Source organism: Aquarana catesbeiana, linkage group LG03, assembly GCF_042186555.1.
Source record: "Aquarana catesbeiana isolate 2022-GZ linkage group LG03, ASM4218655v1, whole genome shotgun sequence".
NCBI classification, from domain to species: Eukaryota; Metazoa; Chordata; class Amphibia; order Anura; family Ranidae; genus Aquarana; species Aquarana catesbeiana.
The window spans coordinates 312,277,795-312,301,669 of NC_133326.1; the positions used below are offsets into that span (position 1 = coordinate 312,277,795).

Sequence of the window (23,875 nt, forward strand, 5' to 3'; positions counted from 1 at the left end):
CTAAGGACATGGTGGCTGGCTTCCCAACCAGCTATATACAGTGAATGTAAAAAAAAAAAAAAGACACAAATTATAAAACGCAAATCGCAGTAAAAACGCAGTTACAAAAATGCAGAAAGGAGAGCAAAAAGCACTGCAGAAACGCTCAAAAAGCAACATGCATAGATGTGAATCGAGCCTAAATGTAATAGCCAGACAACTGAGCTCTTCAGGAGGTCAGTGATGACAACCTTCATTTATGTTTCTCTCAGTTAGGCTCCATTCACACTATCGCGTTTTTTGATGCATTTTGCAGAAATGCACGGGAATTTTTTAACATGGGTTCCTATGGAACATGTTCACATCAATGCCTTTTTGTTTCTCTGCATTTTTGGAAAGGGTCGGGGACTTTTTTTCATGCAAAAAGCAGCGTTTTGCATGTAATGGATTTCAATGGACAAGCATCAAAAACGCAAGTGCACCATTTTTGCAGCGTTTTTGATGCGTTTTTGCCGTTTTTTTTTTTTTTTTTTTTTTATTTTTTTTTTAGACTGTAAAAAAAAAAAAAAAAAAAAAAAAAACGCAAAACGCAAATCGCAGCAAAAACGCGGCAAAAAACGCTGCAAAAACGCTGCTCAAAAACGTGGCAAGCATGAAAAAAAAACCTCCAAAAACGCCCAAAAGCAACATGCATAGGTGTGAATCGAGCCTTAAGCTGGATACACACTATACAACTTTTGATGTTTGATTTCCTTTAGATTTACCAAAACTATGTAGTGCAAGCGCCTGCTTGATTGCATACAAATTAAAACTGTTAAGGTTTGACCTCATAATATATGGTTTTGGTAAATCTAAGGCTTGATTCACACCCTATGCATTTTTAGTGCTTTTTGCATTTTGCAGATTTGAACTACAGTCCATTTAACATGGTTTCCTATGGAACAAGTTCTATAGTGCAAATCTGCAAAATGCACAAAAAATGCATGGGTGTGAATCAAGCCTTAAGGCTCGATTCACACCTATGCATGTTGCTTTTGGGCGTTTTTGGAGGTTTTTTTTTCATGCCTGCCACGTTTTTGCCGCGATTTGCGTTTTGCGTTTTTTTTTTTTTTTTTAGTTTTTTTTTACAGTCTAAAAAAAAAATTTAAAAAAATTAAAAAAAAAAAAAAAAAACGGCAAAAACGCATCAAAAACGCTGCAAAAACGCTGCAAAAACGGTGCACTTGCGTTTTTGATGCTTGTCCATTGAAATCCATTACATGCAAAACGCTGCTTTTTGCATGAAAAAAAGTCCCCGACCCTTTCCAAAAATGCAGAGAAACAAAAAAGCATTGATGTGAACATGTTCCATAGGAACCCATGTTAAAAAATTCCTGTGCATTTCTGCAAAATGCAAAATGCATCAAAAAACGCGCTAGTGTGAATGGAGCCTAAGGAAAAAATCTAAAGAAAATTGTATAGTATGTATCCGGCTTAAGTCAGTAATGACAACCCTCACGTTTCTCTCAGTAAGACCTGGTTCACATCTATGGAGGTTGCAGTTGATGCATTTTCATGGTGCATTTTGAATTTTTTTTCACACGCATTTTTATTGTTTTTGATGCATTTTTGGAAGGCGCCTGTTGTCATGTGAAAGAAACCCGCAAAAACACAGCAAAAAACGCAAGCACTGTGTTTTTGATGCATTTCCACTGAAGTCTATGGAACCAAAAACGCAACCTGTTGCGCAAAAAAAGTCCCTGACCCTTTCCAAAAAAAAGCACAGATGTGAATGTGACCCATAGGAAACCATGTGTAAATGGACTGTAATGCGTTTCTGTAAAACCCACTGAAAAATGCATAGGTGTGAACCAGGCCTAAAGGTTTGCTTAAATTGAAATAAACAAATCAATGTTCTCAAATAGAAACTGAAATAGATTAGGCCCATTCACATGAAAGATCTTAATGGGTTTTCTGTGATTCATTAGAAATATAACTGCATAGGACTACTAGGACATGTTGGGGTTGATTTAGTAAAACTGCAGAGTGCAAAATGTGGTGCAGCGCTGCATAAAAACCAATCAGCTTCCAGGTTTTTGTCAAGGCTTAATTAAGTTGAAGTTAGAAGCCGATTGGCTACCATGCACAGCTGCACCACATTTTGCACTCTGAGTAAATCAAACCCGTTGTGTATGTAGTCTGCAAGGCACAGTAGTTACTAGTAGTAGTAGAATGCTTTATTAACATGTTCAGGCATCCATAAAACACATACAACTGTCTGAGTATATCTTAACAGGAACTGGACACTAACTAAATGTATAGTGTATAGAAATTATTACACATGTAACAATTGTAAATAGTGACATCTACAGGCCAGAGGTATAAACACCACAGGACAATGCAATATAGCACAAGTGTATCTATATAAATCTGTATTTAAGACCAAATACTTTTATACTGAAGTACTCAAAACTATAAATACTGTACTGAATGTCTACTCAGATAGCCAATTGCTGTGTTTGGAGCCTGCTTTTATCATTTTTATTGCTTGAAAGAGCCAAAGCTCTGTACTGAACAATGTTAGGATTATTTCCTCACCTAAAATTGATACCTGAAACCTTCAACATGTCAACTCATCAATGATGTAGTAGGTGCCATTAGAGAAGATTGGGATGTAGTTGTCTGGATTATCAAATCTGTGCACTACCTTATCAAGTAACTATAAAATCAATATTTTTTTCTTCTCTCATTATACTTTTTCCATTGCTATGTAGATAGGTACATTTTTTTTTTTAAGATTCATCTCACCAATACGATCTGTTTTTCTAAAAATCTAAAATCTAAAAATAGTTCACACTTTCTAAAGTTTAACCAGTGTTAATGACAGTATATGGCAGAGAAATGCTTCCTGGTGCAAGCTTTAAACCTTTTTGATTTGCGTTTATAGGTACTTGAAGTAAAGGGTGCACCTTGTACTCCTACAAACTCTGTGTGGTTGATTTACTAAAGCTGGAGAGTGCAAAATTTGGTGCAGATCTGCATAGAAACCAATTAGCTTCCAGTTTTTTTTTTGTCAAAGCTTAATTGAACAAGCTGAAGTTAGAATCTGATTGGCTACCATACACAACTGCACCAGATTTTGCACTCTCCAGTTTTAGTCAATCAACTTCTATGAGCAGTTCTGGACTGGGACAAAAATTTGGCCCTGGACTTCCTCATGACCGGCCCACTTTAATTTTGAGTGTCCCCAACAGCGCCCCCCTTACATCAGTGTGTCCCCAACAGCGTCCCCCTTACAGAGTGTCCCCAACAGCGTCCCCCTTACATCAGAGTGTCCCCAACAGCATCCCCCTTACATCAGAGTGTCCCCAACAGCGTCCCCCTTACATCAGAGTGTCCCCAACAGCGTCCCCCTTACATCAGAGTGTCCCCAACAGCGTCCCCCTTACATCAGAGTGTCCCCAACAGCGTCCCCCTTACATCAGAGTGTCCTCAACAACATCCCCCTTACATCAGAGTGTCCCCAACAGCATCCCCCTTACATCAGAGTGTCCCTAACAGCGTCCCTCTTAGGTCAGAGTGTACCCAACAGCATCCCCCTTACATCAGAGTGTCCCCAACAGCGTCCCCCTTACATCAGAGTGTCCCCAACAACATCCCCCTTACATCAGAGTGTCCCCAACAGCGTCCCCCTTACATCAGAGTGTCCCCAACAGCGCCCCCCTTACATCAGAGTGTCCCCAACAGCGTCCTCCTTACATCACAGTGTCCCCAACAGCGTCCCCCTTACATCACAGTGTCCCCAACAGCGTCCCCACTAATTCGGGGTACTTTGTCGCAGTAAGTGGGCTTAGCACTATATGACCATATAGTGTGACCAAACCCCCGTATTTTTTGAATATGTTCAGGTGTTTTTAACTAGCCCTGCAGGAAATGTCTTCTTGTATGTGTGCGCTGTAAAACATTTTGTACTGTTTGTAGGTCTTATAGCAGCACCATCTTGAATTTAAACGCATTGTAAGGTGTGCCCCCCAAATATGTTTTTGTATATTGTAGTAGACCCTGACCAGGTTTTTTGGGCTGGAGCACCCCTCCCCCTCCTCATTACCACTTATTTAGTGGCCACCAGTGCATAGGATGTATCCCCTTCAGTTCTTCCACATAGAGGAGTTCAGCTCCCATGGTTGAGACAAAGGATCTTCCATTCTATTACTAAAGTAGGACCCACTAATTCGGGGTACTTTGTCGTAGTAAGTGGGCTTAGCACTATATGACCATATAGTGTGACCAAAACCCCATATTTTTTTAATACATTCAGGTGTTTTTAACTAGCCCTGCAGGAAATGTCATTCTTGTATGTGTGCGCTGTAAAATATTTTGTCCCCTTACATCAGAGTGTCCCAATCAGCAGCCCACTTCACATCAGAGTCCCCACCAGAAGCCCACTTCACATCAGTGTGTCCCCATCAGAAGCCCTTCACATCAGAGAGCCCCCATCAGCAGTCCCCTTCACATCAGAGTGTCCTCCCCCTCCCACATGTACTCACAGTTTTGTAGGCAGCTTCTAGTTCCTCTCTCCAGTCATGTGATAACAAGTGATAAGGGGAGAGAGGAAGGAAAGTCTGCCGTTGGTCTATCTCCCCCTGCAGGCTGGAGGGAGCATAACGCCTAATGCTCTCTCCAGCATATGATGGAAGCTGCTCCTCCTGACAGGAGTGAAATTGCGAACACTCACTGTCAGAGAGGAGCGGCTTCAGGACTGCACCTGACTGGCCCACTGAGCCATCGGCCCACCGAGAATCTCCCGGTAGTCCCGATGGCCAGTACATGCCTGTCTGTGAGTCAATACTACTGTATAATGTGCTAGAGTTGTCTGTATTTGCATCGTATTTGCCAAGGATACAGGTATAGACATTTGTACTGAGAGAAGACGTGAGATGCAATTGCTGACCACTGCTGAGGAGTATGTGAACCCTTGCCTTGTAAAACAACAACCCATCCAGTTAAAAAAGCATGGCAAAAAAATTTGTTTATATTTAAAAAACTAAAAATACCTTCTTTTTTTCATAAATGATCATGTGACCTGTGTTCTCAGCTGGATAAGGGGCTTAGCGAGCTAGTGGCGGAGACTGCAGAGGGAGTGTTAGAAGTAGGCAGAGAAACAGCAGTACACTGATCTTCCCAGTAAAGACCTGTGCAGGATGGGTGTCAATAAAAGTCTGACCATTGGAGTACAGGCATGCTGTGCTCCCAAGCAGAATGCAAAAAAGAAAATTGACCAAATTGAGATGGATGTGCTTCCATGCCCTGGCATGGCCAGTTTGAAATAGTATAGCAGGGGCACTGGCAGGATCATCAGGTGTTTCACACAAAAGAAGCAATGCAAAGAAAACAATATTTTTTTAATCCAAGTACATGGTAACACAGACACATATATTAGAAATATTAAATGTTGGGGTAACAAACTTTAATGCTGCCTGCCATGCTAATCTAAAGGTTTCAATATTCCGAGGAATTGTTCAGCAGTGGCAAGCCCCCTATTTTCTTGATTTTTTCTCTTCACATACGGTGTTTATATATACTGTATAAAAATGTGTATATATATATATATATATATATATATATATATATATATATATACACATATACGCACACACATACACTATATTACCAAAAGTATTGGGACACCTGCCTTTACACGCACATTAACTTTAATGGCATTCCAGTCTTAGTCCGTAGGGCAGTGGTTCTCAACTCCATTCCTCAGGACCCACTAACAGGCCAGAATTTAATTATTACCTTGGGGAGATGCAGACTAGAATGCTGCAATCACTGAGCAACAAATGATACCACCTGTGATGTATTTCAGTTATCTTGCAAACCTGTTAGTGGGTCCCGAGGACAGGCGTTGAGAACCACTGCTGTAGGGTTCAATACTGAGTTGGCCAACCCTTTGCAGCTTCAACTCTTCTGGGAAGGCTGTCCACAAGGTTTAGGAGTGTGTCTATGGGAATGTTTGACAATTCTTCCAGAAGCGCATTTGGAGGTCTGGCACTAATGTGGACAACAAGGCCTGGCCCGCAGTCTCTGCTCTATATCATCCCAAAGGTGTTCTGTTGGGTTGATGCCAGGACTCTGTGCAGGCCTGATAAGTTCCTCCACTCCAAACTCGCTCATCCATGTCTTTATGGACCTTGTTTGTGCACTGGTGCACAGTCATGTTGGAACAGGAAGGGGTCATCCCTAAACTGTTCCCTTTAAATTTGGGAGCATGAAATTGTCCAAAATGTCTTGGTATACTCATGGCTTAAGAGTTCCCTTCACTGGAACTAAGGGGCCAAGTCCAACCCCTGAGGGACAACCTCACACCATAATCCCCCCTCCACCAGATGATATAACAGCTTCAACTCTTCTGGGAAGGCTATCCACAAGGTTTAGGAGTGTGTCTATTCGAGAGCAGAGACTGCGAGCCAGGCCTTCTTGTACAACATCAGTGCTTGACCTCACAAATGTGCTTCTGGAAGAATGGTCAAACATTCCCATAGACACACTCCTAAACTTTGGGCCGACCCAATATTGAACCCTAATGACTAAGGCTGGGATGACAATAAAGTTCATGTGCGTGTAAACGCAGGCGTCCCAATACTTTTGACAATATAGTGTGTGTATAATATATATATATATATATATATATATATATATTACACACACACACACACACACACACATATACACACACACACACACACACACACACACACATTACATACCTGTAGCTGCTTCATTTATATTCTCATTCATTAAATACAACAGTCATCACTGCATAAGTAATGAATTTATTTTGTTCAACGTTTTGTACAATTTAATACATTACTAATAAATTATCTTTTGGCCATTCCAGTATCCAGTAGATTACAGGTTTTTTTTTTTCTTCTTTTTATGAATATCAGGCTTGAGATTCATGCAAAACGTTGCTCTGCAAAGTGATGCACAGACCCAAAGCCAGGAAAAAAAGTCTATAGAACAACATTATGTACAACAATATGGACAGCACAACCTCACTTCAGAGGAAACATGTAACAGCTTCAATGGCTCTTTATTATCTGGAATCACATGATGATCCGTGAACAAAAAAAGGACAAAATAAAGCAAAGGAACTAAGATTTTACTGACCAGCAGGAAGACAATACAAAGCCCAGTGGGGCCGAGGTGCAGGCTGTCTCTTTGCTTGTAGCTGGACTGCAATCAATTGTAGAACTCGTCAGAGAACATAAAACGAATATAACAAGCCTTCACTAATATACAGTTATTCCTGTTACAGAGATTACCAGTATTCTGTATCAGTTATTGCGTGTAAATGGGAAACAGATAATATAATGACCAGGCATCTTGGAATTCAAAGACATTTACAAAATGTGTGTCAAGAGAGAACAATGTGGCACTTAATATGGGTGTGTTTTAGCTTTCAGAGTTGTATTTTAAAGACCAACCAATGCAGGGTATTGTGTGTTCTGGAATTCTGCCATTCCCAAGTGCTGTGTCAGGAGGTTAGGAATGGTCAGTAAGGCAGTCATTATTACCACTGGCATGTTCTATAGCATCATAAGGCTGGGTACCCTAGTTCTGCTAAACAGTTACATTTTGGGAAACCTTAAAACGGTATTAAACCCAAAAACAAAAACGCAAATCCTAAATGTAATTCAATCCTCAAATGTAGTGGCTGCATTTGTTTTCTATTTTTTAGGCTTTTCTCCTTTACTTTCACCCAGTGATCTGGCCAGTAACACACTTCCTGTATTAAGGTGGCTCCAATCTATGGGGGAACAAAGGAGCTACCCTTAGGCCCCTTTCACACGGGCGGATAGAATTCAGCTGTTAGCTGCGGATAGATGACCGCAGCTAAACTCACACAATGCTTTCCTATGGCCCCATTCACACACTGATTTTAGCAACGGTTTTGTTACATGGGGTTTTGTGCGGTTAGAGAAAATACATTTTACTGCGTTCAGGACCGATTTAGCGCAGCTACCTGCACATAACCGCAGGTAATCGCAGTGTACTATTTCTCCTGTGGATAGCAGCGGCAATGAGGAAAGAAAAACAACAGGAAGCACATCAGAAATGACAAGAATGTTCCACCGCAGCTAAACGCAGCCGCATGTAAAGCCAAGTAAACGCAGCTAATCGCAATGTACAAATGCAAGTGATCCCTGTGCTTGGAATTTCAAAATAACAAAACAAGCTTTTAACAGCGGCAAAACAGCCACCCGTGTGAAAGGGGTCTTAGCGTTGTCAGCCTGGGGAGAGGGTAGCTGCACTTATGCATATCGCTGGATCGGATCGGGCTCAGGTAAGAAAAAGGGGGGATTGGTGGGAGCTGCAGCACAGAAGATTTTTCACCTTAATGCAGAAAGCAGGAAACTAATGCAGCCACCACATTTAAGAAATGGTAAGTTGCAATACATTTAATTTCTGTTTTTAGGTTTATTATCACTTTAAGGTAAACAAATAGGTGACTATTTTAAGGAAATAAAAGTAATACAACCAAAAGATGGTTTGAAAAACACAACTCTGAATAGTTCAGTATATTTTCATTTTACCATCAATAAGGGACAGTGATCATTACCTCATTCTTATTGGTTTCATTGTAAAGCTAATGATGAGAAGGACATTGATTCTACCTAAACCCTCCACCTGGAATTTACACAATGCTATCTAAGGCTTACCCTCTGGCCTCTCACATAATGCCTATTATATGCTACCTTTCTGATCTTTGAAAGGATAAGTGCAAATGTGGATAAAAATAAGCTTTACATATGTTGTTCCTCACACCCAACTGATTTGATGACTTCAATATCAGGATCTTTAAACATTTCTCAGAAAAGAAAAACAGTTGCAGAGAAAGTGCAGACAGAAAGTATACTTGATATTTACTTTAGCTGAGCTCATCCTAGATGATTCCTGCTAGCCAGATGTAAGCTAGACTGGGATGTCTTCTTATAGAACTCTTTTTACACAATGCTCAATGCCTCCTGCATGAATATGCACAAATAAGGACATTTAAAGTGGAAGTCTAGTCAAATTCTATCTAAGCTTAAACCTGCTCCCAGCCCCATTCTAAGCCCTATACTAACTACCCTGTAAAGGAAAGATGCAAATACTTACCTATTCTGAGGGCACTCCGGTCTGGTTGCATGATCTCCCCAGTGGCTGGCTTCAGTGTAGAGGGGAGATCGAACAACGGTTGCAAAGCCAATGCAGTGAGGTCACCCATAGACTTACTATAAGGTAGAGATAGGCAACCTAAAAGAGGTGGAGATCTACCTGAACAACATGGGAAAATTGCAGTACTACTGTGTCACAATCGTGTGCATTGCATGGCAATCATGGGTTTAAATCAGGTGGTGAGAAGGCAATATATTGCCTCCTCACCACCTGTCAAACACATTCGGATTGCTTTTTAGCAGTGCCTTCTGCACTTGTGAATGAGCCCTTAGTTGCATTCAGCAGAGGCACCCTAATGCCCTGTACACACAAGCGGAAATTCCACCAGCAAAAGTCCAATGAGAGCTTTTGGTCCAAAAATGCGACCGTGTGTATGCTCCATCGGACTTTTGCTGGCGGAATTCCAGCCAGCAAAAGATTGAGAGCATGTTCTTAATTTCTCAGTCGGAAAAAGTTCCGATTGGAAATTCCAATCGTCTGTACCAATTCCGATGCACAAAAGTCCTATGCATGCTCGGAAACAATTTAATGCATGCTTGGAAGCACTGAACTTCATTTTCTCGGCTCGTCGTAGTGTTGTACGTCACCGCATTCTTGACGGTCGAAAGTTCAGCGAACTTTTGTGTGACCGTGTGTATGCAAGCCAAGCTTGAGCGGAATTCCGTCGGAAAAACCATCCAAGATTTTTCCGACGGAAATTCTGCTCGTGTGTACGCGGCATTAGGGCTTGTTCACATGTAAAGTTGGGGGGCCTCATTTACTTGGGTCATGCTTGGCAGGTGCTACACCCACCAACCATGACAGGGTATATAACTCCTGCTGCAGCTACGACACATGTACACCCCTGGCCACTGCAGCTAAAGGGGGTGTGGGGGTGATAAAAAGATGTCTTAACTATGGGGTCTTACCACCCCCCAAACTGCAAATGTAAATGAACCCTTACTGTTCTGAGCCCCCTATAAGGCTGCTTTCACAATGATATGCTGCCGTTTACCTGCACCGCAGGTGAAGCTTAGTACATCTGTATCAGTGTGAAAGCAACCCTATACTATTATGCCCAGCGTCTTGCTTCGCACTAACCTGCTGCTGGCACCACTCTGGAGATCACTAGCTGGTATAAGTGATGGAATGCGGTTGGTATCATTCCGCATGGCACAGGAGCTAGCATTACAGAGGAGGCATCGGCCTATGCAGCGCTTGCTCCCTTCTACAGTTCTAACTTTACAAGTAGTCCCTCTGCATTGCACTCTAATTGATGCTTTGGAATGGCAGGTCAGCAAGCCCAGATCATGTTCTACCAGTCACTTGTTCGCAATCTACTGGTTGCTGACCCCTGCTATAAAGCATCCATTGTTGGCTGTCCCTCCGCTACACTGAAGCCGGCGATGGGAGCCAATCATGTGACCGGACTGGAGCACCATCAAATTAGGTAAGTATAGATATCTTTCCTATTGAGGGTACTTAGTAGGCTTAGAATGGGGGTAGGGGCAGGATTAAACTTATAGTATTTGACTGGACTTCCACTTTAAACTCTGAGGACCTTTGATGACCATTCACAAATGAGAAAAATGTAAAATGTAAAATATCTATTTGAAAACATGTTTAAGCTTCTGGGTATATTTAAGGATCCCATTTTTTTTTTTTTTTGAAAGTGCACTTGTTTTACAAAGTTATAGTGCTAACTACATCCCTGCCCCTTGAGTTTTATGTAGGAAATGCTATACCACCTACACGGTCTTATTCTATTTAATTTATACAACTATTACTATAACCTACCCTTGGCAGTTTTCCGACCCTCTAGAGCTTTACATAGTGACTACTATGCCTCTCCTCTTAAAGTTTCATTTAGTCAATATTGTCATTTCTCTTGAAATTTTACATAATACTATGCCCTTCCTTTCTTCTTGAATTCTATTTATCTAAGCCTAAATCTAACCTGCTGAAAATGTACATTGCTCCTTCTATGCCTATTTCCCACAGATTCGCATAGTGCCCATTTTGCTCCAGCTTTTGGAGATTTACTTTACTAATATTATACCTAGCTTCTAGAATTTTACATTGCTATAACAACAATCCTTTCTTAGAATCTTAAAACTCTAGCAAAGATGTAAAATAACTGGCACCAAAATAAGTTTAAGGGGCTAAAGCTCTGTTCTTATATGCAGCACCTGAATACAAATTGCACTTAATAAATGCCAATTTTTGCATAATTTCTATGTTTAAATACAATGAGCAAATTCAAAATTAACGGACAGCGCATCTTGGAGAAAGGACATATTACTCTCTAAATACACCAAATGAAGCCTTGATCACGGTTTACAGAACAAGGCTAGAATTCTCTACCAATACTGAATTTGATCAAATGATCCATATTGTTCACTGTATTATCTACATGTCCATTATTTAAACTGTAAACAAAAAGAGGTATCACTACATATTACATTTGCATCGCTTGCATTTTATATGTATTTGCAATAAATACCAATCAGAATGGACGTATCGGAAATGCCTTTTTAGACCTACATACTTTAAACTCATAAACATGTATACCTGATTATAAACACATAAACCAAGCATGAATTTCTAAACTTCACAAAATAAATTACTGACATAAAAGCACAAAATCCAAAGGTCAGTGTTAATAATGCCATGTAATTACTTGTTTGCTATTCAAAATAAAACTATCTATTCATTCTGTATAAGAGGCGAAACTCATGAGTTTTAGCTTTTGAAAATGGTCATGTAAATCCAATGACAATAGCAAATTACTAAATGGATCAGCATGGATTTGGAATTTGTTAATATTTGGCTCTGAAAATATGTACATATGTACATATGTATGTATATACACACACATACAAATATATTATATATAGATATACACATATATATCTATATGTTTTAAAGACAAACAATAGACTTAATCAGATCAAGAGACATAGTTTAAATAACTATAAATAATTTATAGACAATTTACATAGAGCATGAAGGCGCCACGGAACTTGAGAACAGCATAGTAGTAGTTTGCGTGTCTTCAGACTAGCTTAGATTCCTCTTGCTCTAAAGAGAGCAGTCTTTCTTTATGAAGAAATTTAAATTATTTTGTTTGCACTGCTCGCAGTACAAATCACTATCATCCCTCCCACCCTAAACCTTCAGCCTGCCATGAATTTACAAAATGACCCTCTATTCACGCTGTAAGAAAATCCTTTGCTAGACATGGATGGACTTTCATTCTAGTTTTAGATAGGCTGGAGTTGAGTAGTTGAACATTAAGTAATCCAGTTTGTAGACCTCATACAGTTGAGTTTGGTGCTCTGAGCTGATGTTTTGGAAAAATTCCGCCGTCATTTCATCAGTAGTTCTGGTAGACTTGGCAAAGGTGGGAAATTTCAGATAGTTACCCACTCCTGCCAGTTGCAACACATAATTAGAATCTTCTTCTAAGGTTTCGTATTTTCCTATGAGATCATAATGGATATGACATGGGTGGCAGAGAGAAAAGACTGTTTGCCAGTGCTCATTAAAGGGCTCTTCTTTTTGGGTGTGTGGATCAATAAGATAAGCAACAAACTCCTCAAATTTGACATCGCTGCCATTAAGTAGTGCTTCCTGGGTGGCATTTTTACGCTGCCGCCTTATTATTTTGGTGCCATAGCGTTTGTGGAAGGACGTATTGTATTTTTGGGTAAATTTATTTCTGTAGGCTGAAACCAATCTCTCAAAAGGTTCACGAACAAATAGGAACTTCATGAAATGTTTCAAGCGATGGTTGATCTCTGGAATGCTATACTGGTTAAGGGTTTTGAGGTTGGAGGAGACATGAGCCACATTTGCTGGTATTTCCATTGGATCACTGTATTTACCTCTTCCTGTAAGGACCATCATTACCCTCTTCCAGTTGGTACATGCCACTTTTGGCACATAGCAGTAAATAAGCTCATGATATTCATCAACCACCAAGTGTTTCAGGTCATTGGGAGTTAGTACACGGCGTTTCCTGCTTAACACATTATTGGCCCGACACACATCTGTGACCTGATCCCGTCTTATCTGGTGCAAAACAGCATTGCTGGAGAGTTCCACCTTTATAAAGAGAACAGAAGTAAGATTAGATTCAAATTAAAGACCAAAATATATACATAAAATCACAAATTACATTTCTGTTTAGCAAAACCACACCTCCATTCCACATTTGAGATGTGGCTCAGAAAAAACTCATGTGCTTTCTTCAATGGCAGAACTACTGAAATAGTCGTACTAAAGTGTTGCACTGTGTTGCACTGTGCATAGACACCCTATATTTAAAGAGGAGTTCCACCCAGGGGCTCCATTAAAAAAAAAAAAATTAAAAGTCAGCAGCTACAAATACTGCAGCTGCTGACTTTTAATTGGACACTTACCTGTCCCTGGGTCAAGTGATGCGGGGGATCGAAGCCCCGCTCGCCCCCCCCTCCACTCGTCGGCATTTCAACTGTGGGCACCGGGCTGTGGCTTCACAGCCTGGCACCCACTGCGCATGCGCGAGCGGCGCCGCGTGCCGTGATTTGCCGCTCAGTCACCTGGGACCTGTAATGGGTCCCAGATGATTGACAGGAGGGAGGGAGCAGAGCCGAGCCCTTCCTGTGCCGAGGGGGAAGTGATGTCACCAGCCCAGGCAAAGGAAGAGGCAGACTACGAGGGACCACCTAGCAACAGGCATTTAGAGGTAAGTAAAAAAAAAAAAAAAAAATATTCAAATGTTTTTTTTTTTTTTACAATTTTTCAGGTATTTTTGTTTTTTTGGGTGGAACCCCACTTTAAATGAAAGTAGAAACCCAGTCACATATTAAAAACACCACTTAGTCCTGTTGTATTTTTACTGTACGTTCTTGTGTTGATGGCATCAGTTTGAGATGCTTCTGAAGTCATTCAGAATTCATTGACAGGTGCAGCTGACCTCCTCCTGATCTGCATTTGTTCTGTGTCAAGCAAGTTTTGCATTCTCATATATTTGTACAGAAATGCGAAACCTATTTAAAACCAACAAAAGCCTAAACTTTTTTGGGCCTGCTTCCCTTGTGGGTCACGGGAGTAAACTTATATTTGCGCTCCTGTGACCCAGAATCAGCCAACAGTGGGCTAAAGTCTGCTATCTAAAAAACAACAAAGAGAGGGCACACCAACCTAGCGCATTATCATTACACAATTTATTGAATAAATAAAACAAGCGATATACTCACAAATGCATGACATTAGCATACGTATCATGAAATGCAAATGAGACTGCCTCCGGGTCCACAGCACTCAACTGATGACATGGGAAGGCCTTTTAGTGTCCACAATGGCTTATGCATTTCGAGGGACAAGCCCTCTTCCTCAGAGCCAAAAATATGGATGACGAAACGCCAGCTTATATATCATATCACACTATCAACTGTGATGATCACTTGTTTTAATGATTCATTAAATTGTGTAATGGTAATGTGCTAGGTCCGTGCATCCTCTCTTTGTTGTTTTTTACTGTAGATGAAAGGATACCCACAGTTCCGAGGGGGCAGCAAGACAAGCCCTAAAACATCACACTTAAGCACAGGAGGTTATTCTTTGGATTATGATGTCTGCCATCAGCTGACATCACAGAGCTACTTCAGGCTCTGGAGGGATCCCAACCATATTGTCCGGGTCCACCCAGCTGCCTGCAGCTGAGAACAGAAGCCAGTTTTGCCAGCCCTTTCTCCAGCCTGGTCCATTGAGCATTGGAGCAGCAGAGCAGAGAGCGGTGTTTGACAGTTACTGCTCTCTGCTCCAAGAAGACAGAGAACTGAGCCGCCTCGTGACGTGGGACTGATACCGTAGCATTGAGGTGAGTATGTATGTTTGTTTTTTATAAACCTGATACATTTTTAACTAATGCTAGTATAACTGTCTGAAATCTGTTTTTATATCATAATATAGTAACACAATCCTCTGTACAGTAGTAATCAGAGTGGGAGGTTGTGTACTGTGAGCTAATCAGGCTCACTTGCATTGGACAAACCTACCAAATTAGGACACATTCTGATATCGGAGGTAGGAGAGAGAGAGAGGTGTTTGGGCACCTTACAAGAGGAGGAAGGAAAAACAAGTAGGACATCCACATTCTGCTACCATGCCAGTTTCAGGAAGCTTAAAAGAAACCCTTTACTGAGAGAAATTTAGAGGCTGCCACTTCTTGCTGAGCATGTAGCCAGTATAAAACAAAGTCTAAGCTCCTGATCTGCATACTTATTATGGGTCAATGACCTAAAAGTACTGAAACCTTTGGTTTAACCTAAGAGTCAGCTGTTTTGCAAGGAAGGAGTTCAGCAATGCCAGCTTGCCTTTTCACATGAAAATGAAATAAAATGGATAACGAACATTGCAAAAAGAGAGCGAAGTAAAACCATTTGCAAATGTTGTGCTAGCACTGAGAAATACATAGTTGGCACACAATGGGGGCACACTGTTCTGAGGCTGGGCACGACAGGTGGCTCCAGATTTTGGAGCCACTCTTGCAGTCTAATTGACATCCATCAACCTCTCAGCCTCGATATTTTTAACTGTCAAAATTGTTACCCACAGGTAAATCTCCATAATAAGCCTCAGCGTCCTTTCTTCTGGCTATTTGGACACAGCAGGGCCATATAAACTGACTACACATGTCTACTTCTCTCACAGGAAAAATGGACAAATATAACAGCAGCTTTCAATTAACAGTTTTCTTCTGCTCCAGCTGCTTGATATAATTACACGTGGAAGGAGGAAGAGGTGATGTCACAATTATTATACTGAAACCCATTAATAAATTAATGAAGTGGATATTGGCATATAGTTAATGAGTTCTAATGTAGAAAAGGAATACAGACTCTGCATTGCACAATAGGAGACAAGAATGATAACTTTTCAATGTGCTGTACACACTAGAATCTAATGTTGTACTGCACACACCATAACACAGTTGCTGCCAAACATTATGGGTCTTCTGTACTGCTTTATGGTCACTTATGTACATATTAGATGTACAAGTAAAAGAAAAACGATTTGAATTACAATTTGTACCTAAAATGCCCTCTTAACAAAATTTTGCTTTACTTTGACAGACACAAATCTTTTAGTAAAACACCTATTTATACCTATAAATTGCAGTAATGCATGCGTTACCTCATTGGACACCACTCCAGAGGCATCAGGGTTGTATAAAAATAGATAAAACCTGGCATCCCCTGGTTTCCAACTGAAGTATATACTACAGCAATAGAAAAATACATTCTAGAGATGCCAGAATTTATAAAACCCCTTCCTTTATCATACCAGAGAGCAGCCATGCCTGATTTAGCTGACAGCGACAGACACTGCTCTCAGCATATTTGCACATATTTATTGTAGCCCCCCTCAACTTAAAAAAAAAAATGAAATACAAGAACAAACCATTCAAAATATTGAGTAAAATGCTTAACTCAATAGCCCTAGAAAACAAAAAGCACTGATCGAACAGTCGATTAATAAAAAGAAAAAAAAAAAAAAAAAAAAACAATGCTATTAATATGCCATTCTACTTTGGCTCATTCTCTTAGGCAGTGGCATAAATCAGCATTTTAATTAAAGGGGTTGTCAGAAAGAAATATGGCAGTCGCAAAGAAAGCTGTCTGTCTTGCAAGTATTTGTTGTACAGACTGGTAGAGGTCAAAAATATCACTCAAGCTATTCACTTTGAACTTGAAAGTCAGCCAGAGCTACAGTGAAAATGTGCCAGACCAAAAACATCTTGGAGGTACAAGCTGCAGCATATAGAGATGAGAGTATTTCACATTTAGACTTTGCAGCTCAGGTGGAGAACACGCTTTGTGAAAAATATACATCATCCAGAACACTTTTGGCACTACATTAGACTAACAATTCATCAAATTGTGTCTCTGCTGGGTTTTCCAGTACGTGTCCTTCTCATTGACTTTTTGGATCATTTGAAATAAATGTTTAAAGTAAATGTATAGTCTTAGCAATTTATTTTGGATCGAAGAGATCAGCTTGATTTAAATGATCACTTATGTTAAAGTATTAAGAGCAACGTTTTTATGTGAACTTTGTAACTGTATGTGGACACAGGGGCTTTCCTTCTTTTCAGTGCTACACAGTGGTTGAGCTTTACTGCTCTTTCTTACAATTCAAGTCTATGAGTTATCTGACTTAGGCAGCCCATACATGATTCATTTGCTTTCATTCAACTTGGAGAAAATGAATTGATTTCCCCATCCACATCAAATCCCTTCCACTGTGCTATTGTATTCTGACAGTGGGGAAAGTTCCTCGCCATCAGAATACACTCATTACCAATACTTGAAGACACAGGCTGCCAAATTTAGATTTTTTTTAAACTCACAGGGTCACTTTGAGTGGGGACTAATGCCGCGTACACACAAGCGGATTTTCCATCGGAAAAAACTTGGATGATCTTTCCAACGGAATTCTGCTCAAGCTTGCCTTGCATACACACGGTCACACAAAAGATCTCTGAACTTTCGACTGTACAACACTACGACGAGCCGAGAAAATGAAGTTCAATGCTTCCGAGCACGCGTCGAATTGTTTCCGAGCATGTGTAGATGTGTACAGATGATCGCATTTTCGGATAGGAACTTTTCCCGACCGAAAAATAGAGAACATGCTCTCAATCTTTTGCTGGCTGGAATTCCGCCAGCAAAAGACTGATGGAACATACACACGGTCGCATTTTCCGACAAAAAGCTCTCATCGGAGTTTTGCTGACGGAATTTCCGACCGTGTGTACGCGGCATAAGAGCAATTGTAGTGGCTAATATACTATGCCTTTAATTGCAGAACTGCAAACCTCTAAATTTCACACAATTTAAAAATGAAGGGATGGCATGAAAAATGTCTCATCCATGTCGCTAATACTTGAATGCGGAAGACAGAGTTTCTTGCCTGAATGCAATAACTGTAAATGATGCAACAGCTGGATTCCCATAACTTGTCAAGGTGGGTTGTAAACAGTCCACTATCAAGCATAACCAAAAAAGCAGTGCAAGGCACAATAAGGATGCACAAACCATATTAACCCATGGGCAGCAATCCTATACTATCACTAGCTCATCTGACTGAAGTAAACATTTGTACATCATCCCTGCCCCAAATAGGTCTGCATGTGATTTCAACAACAGCGTGTTTCATCAGTGTCAACTAAATTCTTCAATCATAGTATTAAATCTTTGAGAAAACATTTTTTTAAATCAAACAATGCATCAGAAAGAACATGCTCGAACCCAAAAAACCATTGGCCATAGCAGGACCAAACAAAGGAAACCTTTTCATTGCATCTGTTAAATTTAACTTAAAATGTTCTGCCAAAGTCTGTTCAATATGACGACAGCCCATAGGACTATTAGACTAACAGAAGCAGTGAACTACTAAACCATGTTTCAGCAGCAATTTTGCAATACCAGCAAAGAAAGAAAAGAATGTGAAATCAAGGGATAGCTTTCAGTATAAAAAGGCCTTGAAAAAAAACTGGCCTTTATACCTGTGCTGGTGTTTAAATAGAGCCCTCTGTCCATGAAAAGACCATGGATTCTAGGCCTTAAAAGAGCCTCTCTCAATCCTTTTATAACAGAGGAAACCTATAAATACCTTTTAGGCCCCTGGGAACCCCGAATAATATTTGCTACTATTCACAGTACAATAATAATAATAAGTTGAGATTTAAAATAAAAGAATAGTGAATTTGGCACCCTCTCTTCATGACACAATTATATTTCAGCAATAATATTTAATACAAAAAACAGACACTAAAAACTGTATGTTCTCCTGGTGGTCAGTGGAAAAGTGCTCCCTTACACTGGTAGTCAGTGGAGAAAGGCATCTTGGATTGGTGGTCAGTGGCAGAAGAACCACCTTGCATTGGAGGTCATTGGGAAAAGAGCCCCCTTACTCTAATGGTCAGTGAAAAAAGGGCACCATTATAATAGAAATTAGCGAAAAGATTGCTTCTTACATTGGTGGTCATTGGGGGAGGGCCCCCTTATACTGCAGGATCCCATTACACTGGGTACACTGGTAGCCTGTGGGAGGAATTTTCCTTACATTGGTGGTCAGTGACCACCTTACAGATAGCTAAAAGCTTATTTACGTCAATGGCAGAAATTGAGCATTGCTCAAGGAACCTTCAGCAACCTTTGGAGAACACCTAGGGGTCTGTAGAACCCTGGTTGAGAAAACCTGGCCTGAACTCTATATGAGACCACAACTCATATACATATTGAATTTAATCCCTGTCCCACAAATCTGTATCACGTTCGATGAGTAGTAGAAGATGAAGGATGGGGGAATGGCTTAGTGCCAGAAGAGGACAGATGTTAACCTTAGGCTAATATAGGCTCTTGCTGGCACCACAAGCTGCCTGAGCTTCAGCAGTGCTGTCACCTTAGGCACTATGTAGGCCAGATAAGGTCTACTTTAGTAACACTGTGTTGACAGCAAAAATATTCCATCAGAAGGAAACCATGGGATACTATTATTAGCATATGAGCTGTTAATGCACCTAGGAGTTGAAATATATAATGACATTGACAACTGAAATCTATGAAAAAATAAAACAAACACCCAAATATAAATATCTTGTGTTCTGAACTAAAGCCCCCTTTATACAGGCATGATTGCTTTATACCTGTGGTTAATCAGTGAGACAGGATCCACTGAACTGAAAACCCAATTGACATGCAAGTCAATTGAAGCAATTAACGGTCACTCAGCAGGGACTTGCTTCCTGTGAATTTTAATGCTTTTTGCTTTCTAGACTTTAAACGCTTCAAACAAGAAGCTAAAGTTTTGTAGGATGAATCACTTACATCCAAAGCATAATTTTTTATTACATGAACACACATTTCTTTTCTGCCATAGCTACCTTCAGAGGTAGAACAAGGACAGCAGAGGTAGCACAGAGCAACCAGGTCTTTTGCCTTTGGGCAGGCTGAGCCGATATCACAATTTAAGAATATGTGTCTGATTCATGAACAGTACACACAGCTCATAGCAGCTGGGAGAAGAAAGTTAAGTTAGTCCAAAAAGGTAGAATTGTATTATAATGTAATGTTATGTTTTACCCACATCACACTGGAATGAGAGAAAAATTAAGAAACAGTAATTAAGCCGAAGGCCCCTTTCACACTTGTGCGACTTGTCCTGCAACTTGGGACTGCAAAGTTGCATGACAAGTTGTTCACCATGATTTCCAATGATAACCATTCATATATGTGCGACTTCAAGTCATGCGGACTTCAAAATAGTCCCAGTGCTACTTTGGTCTACACAGGCATTCCCGCAAAATCACGGTAAAATCGTGGCAAAATTGCACGCCTTTGAAGTCACGGCAGTGTGAAAGGGGCCTAGCTTCTCAAGTTATTTAAAATCTTGTTGGAATACATATAAAGCATTTTTTCTGAAGAGGGTAGGTGGAATTTCGTATAAAAGCCCAATTACAGTCAAAGCTTAATTGTTTGTCAGAGTTGGGAAAGGAGTAAAAACTCAGATTTTAGCTGCGGTCATTGAGCCATATGGGGTCATTTTACCTTTCTCCCTGTGTGATCACCAGCATGGAAAGTGAAGGAATTCATTGGAGTGACAACACAGAATGCAATAAAAGCCCTTTACGTCCTCCCCTATCCACCCCCACCTATTTTTTTCCCCCCATTCTTCTTACATGTTTTGCTGGGTTCTCTTCAGAAAACATACTCACCTGCCCAGCAAAACAAATGTTGATCCGCCATTCTGCTGCCACATTGGGAGCTGGCCATCCACTTCGAGTTCAGGCAGCTGGCCTCCAACGACTCGCCTCCAGCTTCGCCCTCAGGCCACTGTGTATTTGCTCCGGCAACCTCCCAGGATATACAGTGGGGCAAAAAAGTATTTAGTCAGCCATCAATTGTGCAAGTTCTCCCACTTAAAAAGATGAGAGAGGCCTGTAATTGTCATCATAGGTATACCTCAACTATGAGAGACAAAATGTGGAAACAAATCCAGGCAATCACATTGTCTAATTTTTGAAAGAATTAATTTGCAAATTATGGTGGAAAATAAGTATTTGGTCTCCTACAAACAAGCAAGATTTCTGGCTCTCACAGACCTGTATCTTCTTCTTTAAGAGGCTCCTCTGTCCTCCACCTGTATTAATGACACCTGTTTGAACTTGTTATCCGTATAAAAGACACCTGTCCACAACCTCAAACAGTCACACTCCAAACTCCACTATGGTGAAGACCAAAGAGCTGTCGAAGGACACCAGAAACCAAATTGTAGACCTGCACCAGGCCGGGAAGACTGAATCTGCAATAGGCAAGCAGCTTGGTGTGAAGAAATCAACTGTGGGAGCAATAATTAGAAAATCGAAGACATACAAGACCACTGATAATCTCCCTCGATCTGGGGCTCCACATAAGATTTCACCCTGTGGGGTCAAAATGATCACAAGAACGGTGAGCAAAAATCCCAGAACCACACGGGGGGGGGGGGGGGGGACCTAGTGAATGACTTGCAGAGAGCTGGGACCAACGTAACAAAGGCTACCATCAGTCACACACTACGCCGCCAGGGATTCAGATCCTGCAGTGCCAGACGTGTCCCCCTGTTTTAGCCAGTACATGTCCGGGCCCGTCTGAGGTTTGCTGTGCTCTGAGCATTTGGATGATCCAGAAGAGGATTGGGAGAATGTCATATGGTCAGATGAAACCAAAGTAGAACTGTTTGGTAGAAACACAACTCATTGTGTTTGGAGGAGTGGGAATGCTGAGTTGCAGCCAAAAAACACCATACCTACTGTGAAGCATGGGGGTGGCAACATCATGCTTTGGGGTTGTTTCTCTGCAAAGGGAACAGGCGACTGATGCGTGTACATGAAAGAATGAATGGGGCCATGTATCGTGAGATTTTGTGTGCAAACCTCCTCCCATCAGCAAGGGCATTGAAGATGAAACGTGGCTGGGTCTTTCAGCATGACAATGATCCCAAACACACCGCCCAGGCAATGAAGGAGTGGCTTCGTAAGAAGCATTTCAAGGTCCTGGAGTGGTCTAGCCAGTCTCCAGATCTCAACCCCATAGAAAACCTTTGGAGGGAGTTGAAAGTCCGTGTTGCCCAGCAACAGCCCCAAAACATCACTGCTCTAGAGGAGATCTACATGGAGGAATGGGCCAACATACCAGCAACAGTGTGTGACAACCTTGTGAAGACTTACAGAAAACGTTTGACCTCTGTCATTGCCAACAAGGGATCTATAACAAAGTATTGAGATGAACTTTTAATATTGACCAAATACTTATTTTCCACCATAATTTGCAAATTAATTCTTTCAAAAATCAGACAATGTGATTGTCTGGATTTGTTTCTACATTTTGTCTCTCATGGTTGATGTATACCTATGATGACAATTACAGGTCTCTCTCATCTTTTTAAGTGGGAGAACTTGCACAATTGGTGGCTGACTAAATACTTTTTTGCCCCACTGTATAATGGAGATATTGCAGTGCATATCATTCTCATCTAGGTGAGAATGACAGAGGCAGAAAAAAAAGAAAATCTAAAGAGCCACAAAAAATACTAGCTTTTCATATTGTTGAGGGGGTGAGTGAAGCTTTCAAAAGTGAAAGCCTCTTTGGGAAGTGAGGGTCTACTCTAAATAGAATGGGTAAAAGTTTGCTTTTTGCATCCCTATTAGGAGAATGCCCTTACTTCCTGTATGATTCCTAGGACAAGAGGTGAGGGGAAATCTTCAAAACCAGGATGTGGACAGCAATAAAAACCTGACAGCAGTCATTTGGGGGCTTGAATGATCAGTTAAGTGCTGACTTAAAGAGGACCTTCAGTGTACACCCCCCACCTCCCATTTTCTTTTTGCCCCCGCTTACCACCTGTTCTAGGCAGAGTTTGGATACTCACCCAGCCACCAGATCCAGCGTTGTCTCGCTGACATCCTTCTGTTAGCAGACACTGCTGGGTCCCCTGCCACCAACTTATGACGTCATCAAGAGACCCGCCGGCTCTTCTGGGTGCAGATAGGGGGCCTCACGTTGATGTGCCACTAGGCCTGCCTCCTTTCTACTTCTGAATGAATGACTAAAGGCCTAGTGAGCAGCATGCACGTCTTTAGTCTAGGCAAGTGATGTGCATTGAGGGGCGGGGCCACACTTTTTTTCCCAAAAGAAGGTACATTTTTAAAAAATGCCTGATTTGTGAAGAGAATGGGAGGAGGGGTGGAGAGGGGGGAAGTTCATATAGAGAGTGAAGGTCTGCTTTAAGCACATTAGCAACTGTGACTGTTGTCACCAAGGGCATGCCTTGAATGTAGCATACACTGCGCATGCACTAGTAGGCAGAGTGCAGATGAAAACACTGCAGAAAACAACATTGACATTTTTTAATTAAGGATGTAATAACATTTATTGAACATTTCTAACCTAACCTGCACTTGCTTTTGGGAAATGGTTAAATCAGTAGATTTAGTTTCGCTTTAAGTGCACCAGTTAATTCAGTGGCTTTAGTTTAGCTTTAAGTGCAGTCTACTATTCCATTAGAGAAGCAAAAACCACATTTAGACCTAGTAAATATAAAGATGGGATGTAGAATTAGGGCTAAGTTGAAATACTGTGATTAATGTTACATGTATCTATCTGTGAACATCAGTTGGTTT

The 23,875-nt window shown here is 40.9% G+C and overlaps 1 protein-coding gene across 2 annotated transcripts in view; it reads right to left on the reverse strand.

Moving 5' to 3' along the window:
• Positions 1–6,774: 6,774 nt before the first annotated feature.
• The window catches only part of CHST11 (carbohydrate sulfotransferase 11), a 255,202-nt gene continuing 238,101 nt past the window's right edge, over positions 6,775–23,875 (reverse strand). For both annotated transcript variants that reach the window (XM_073620291.1, XM_073620290.1), the window contains exon 3: positions 6,775–13,269. In XM_073620291.1, the coding sequence (XP_073476392.1) occupies positions 12,415–13,269 (855 nt within the window). In that variant the 3' untranslated portion in view covers positions 6,775–12,414. The remainder of the gene's footprint in view (positions 13,270–23,875) is intronic.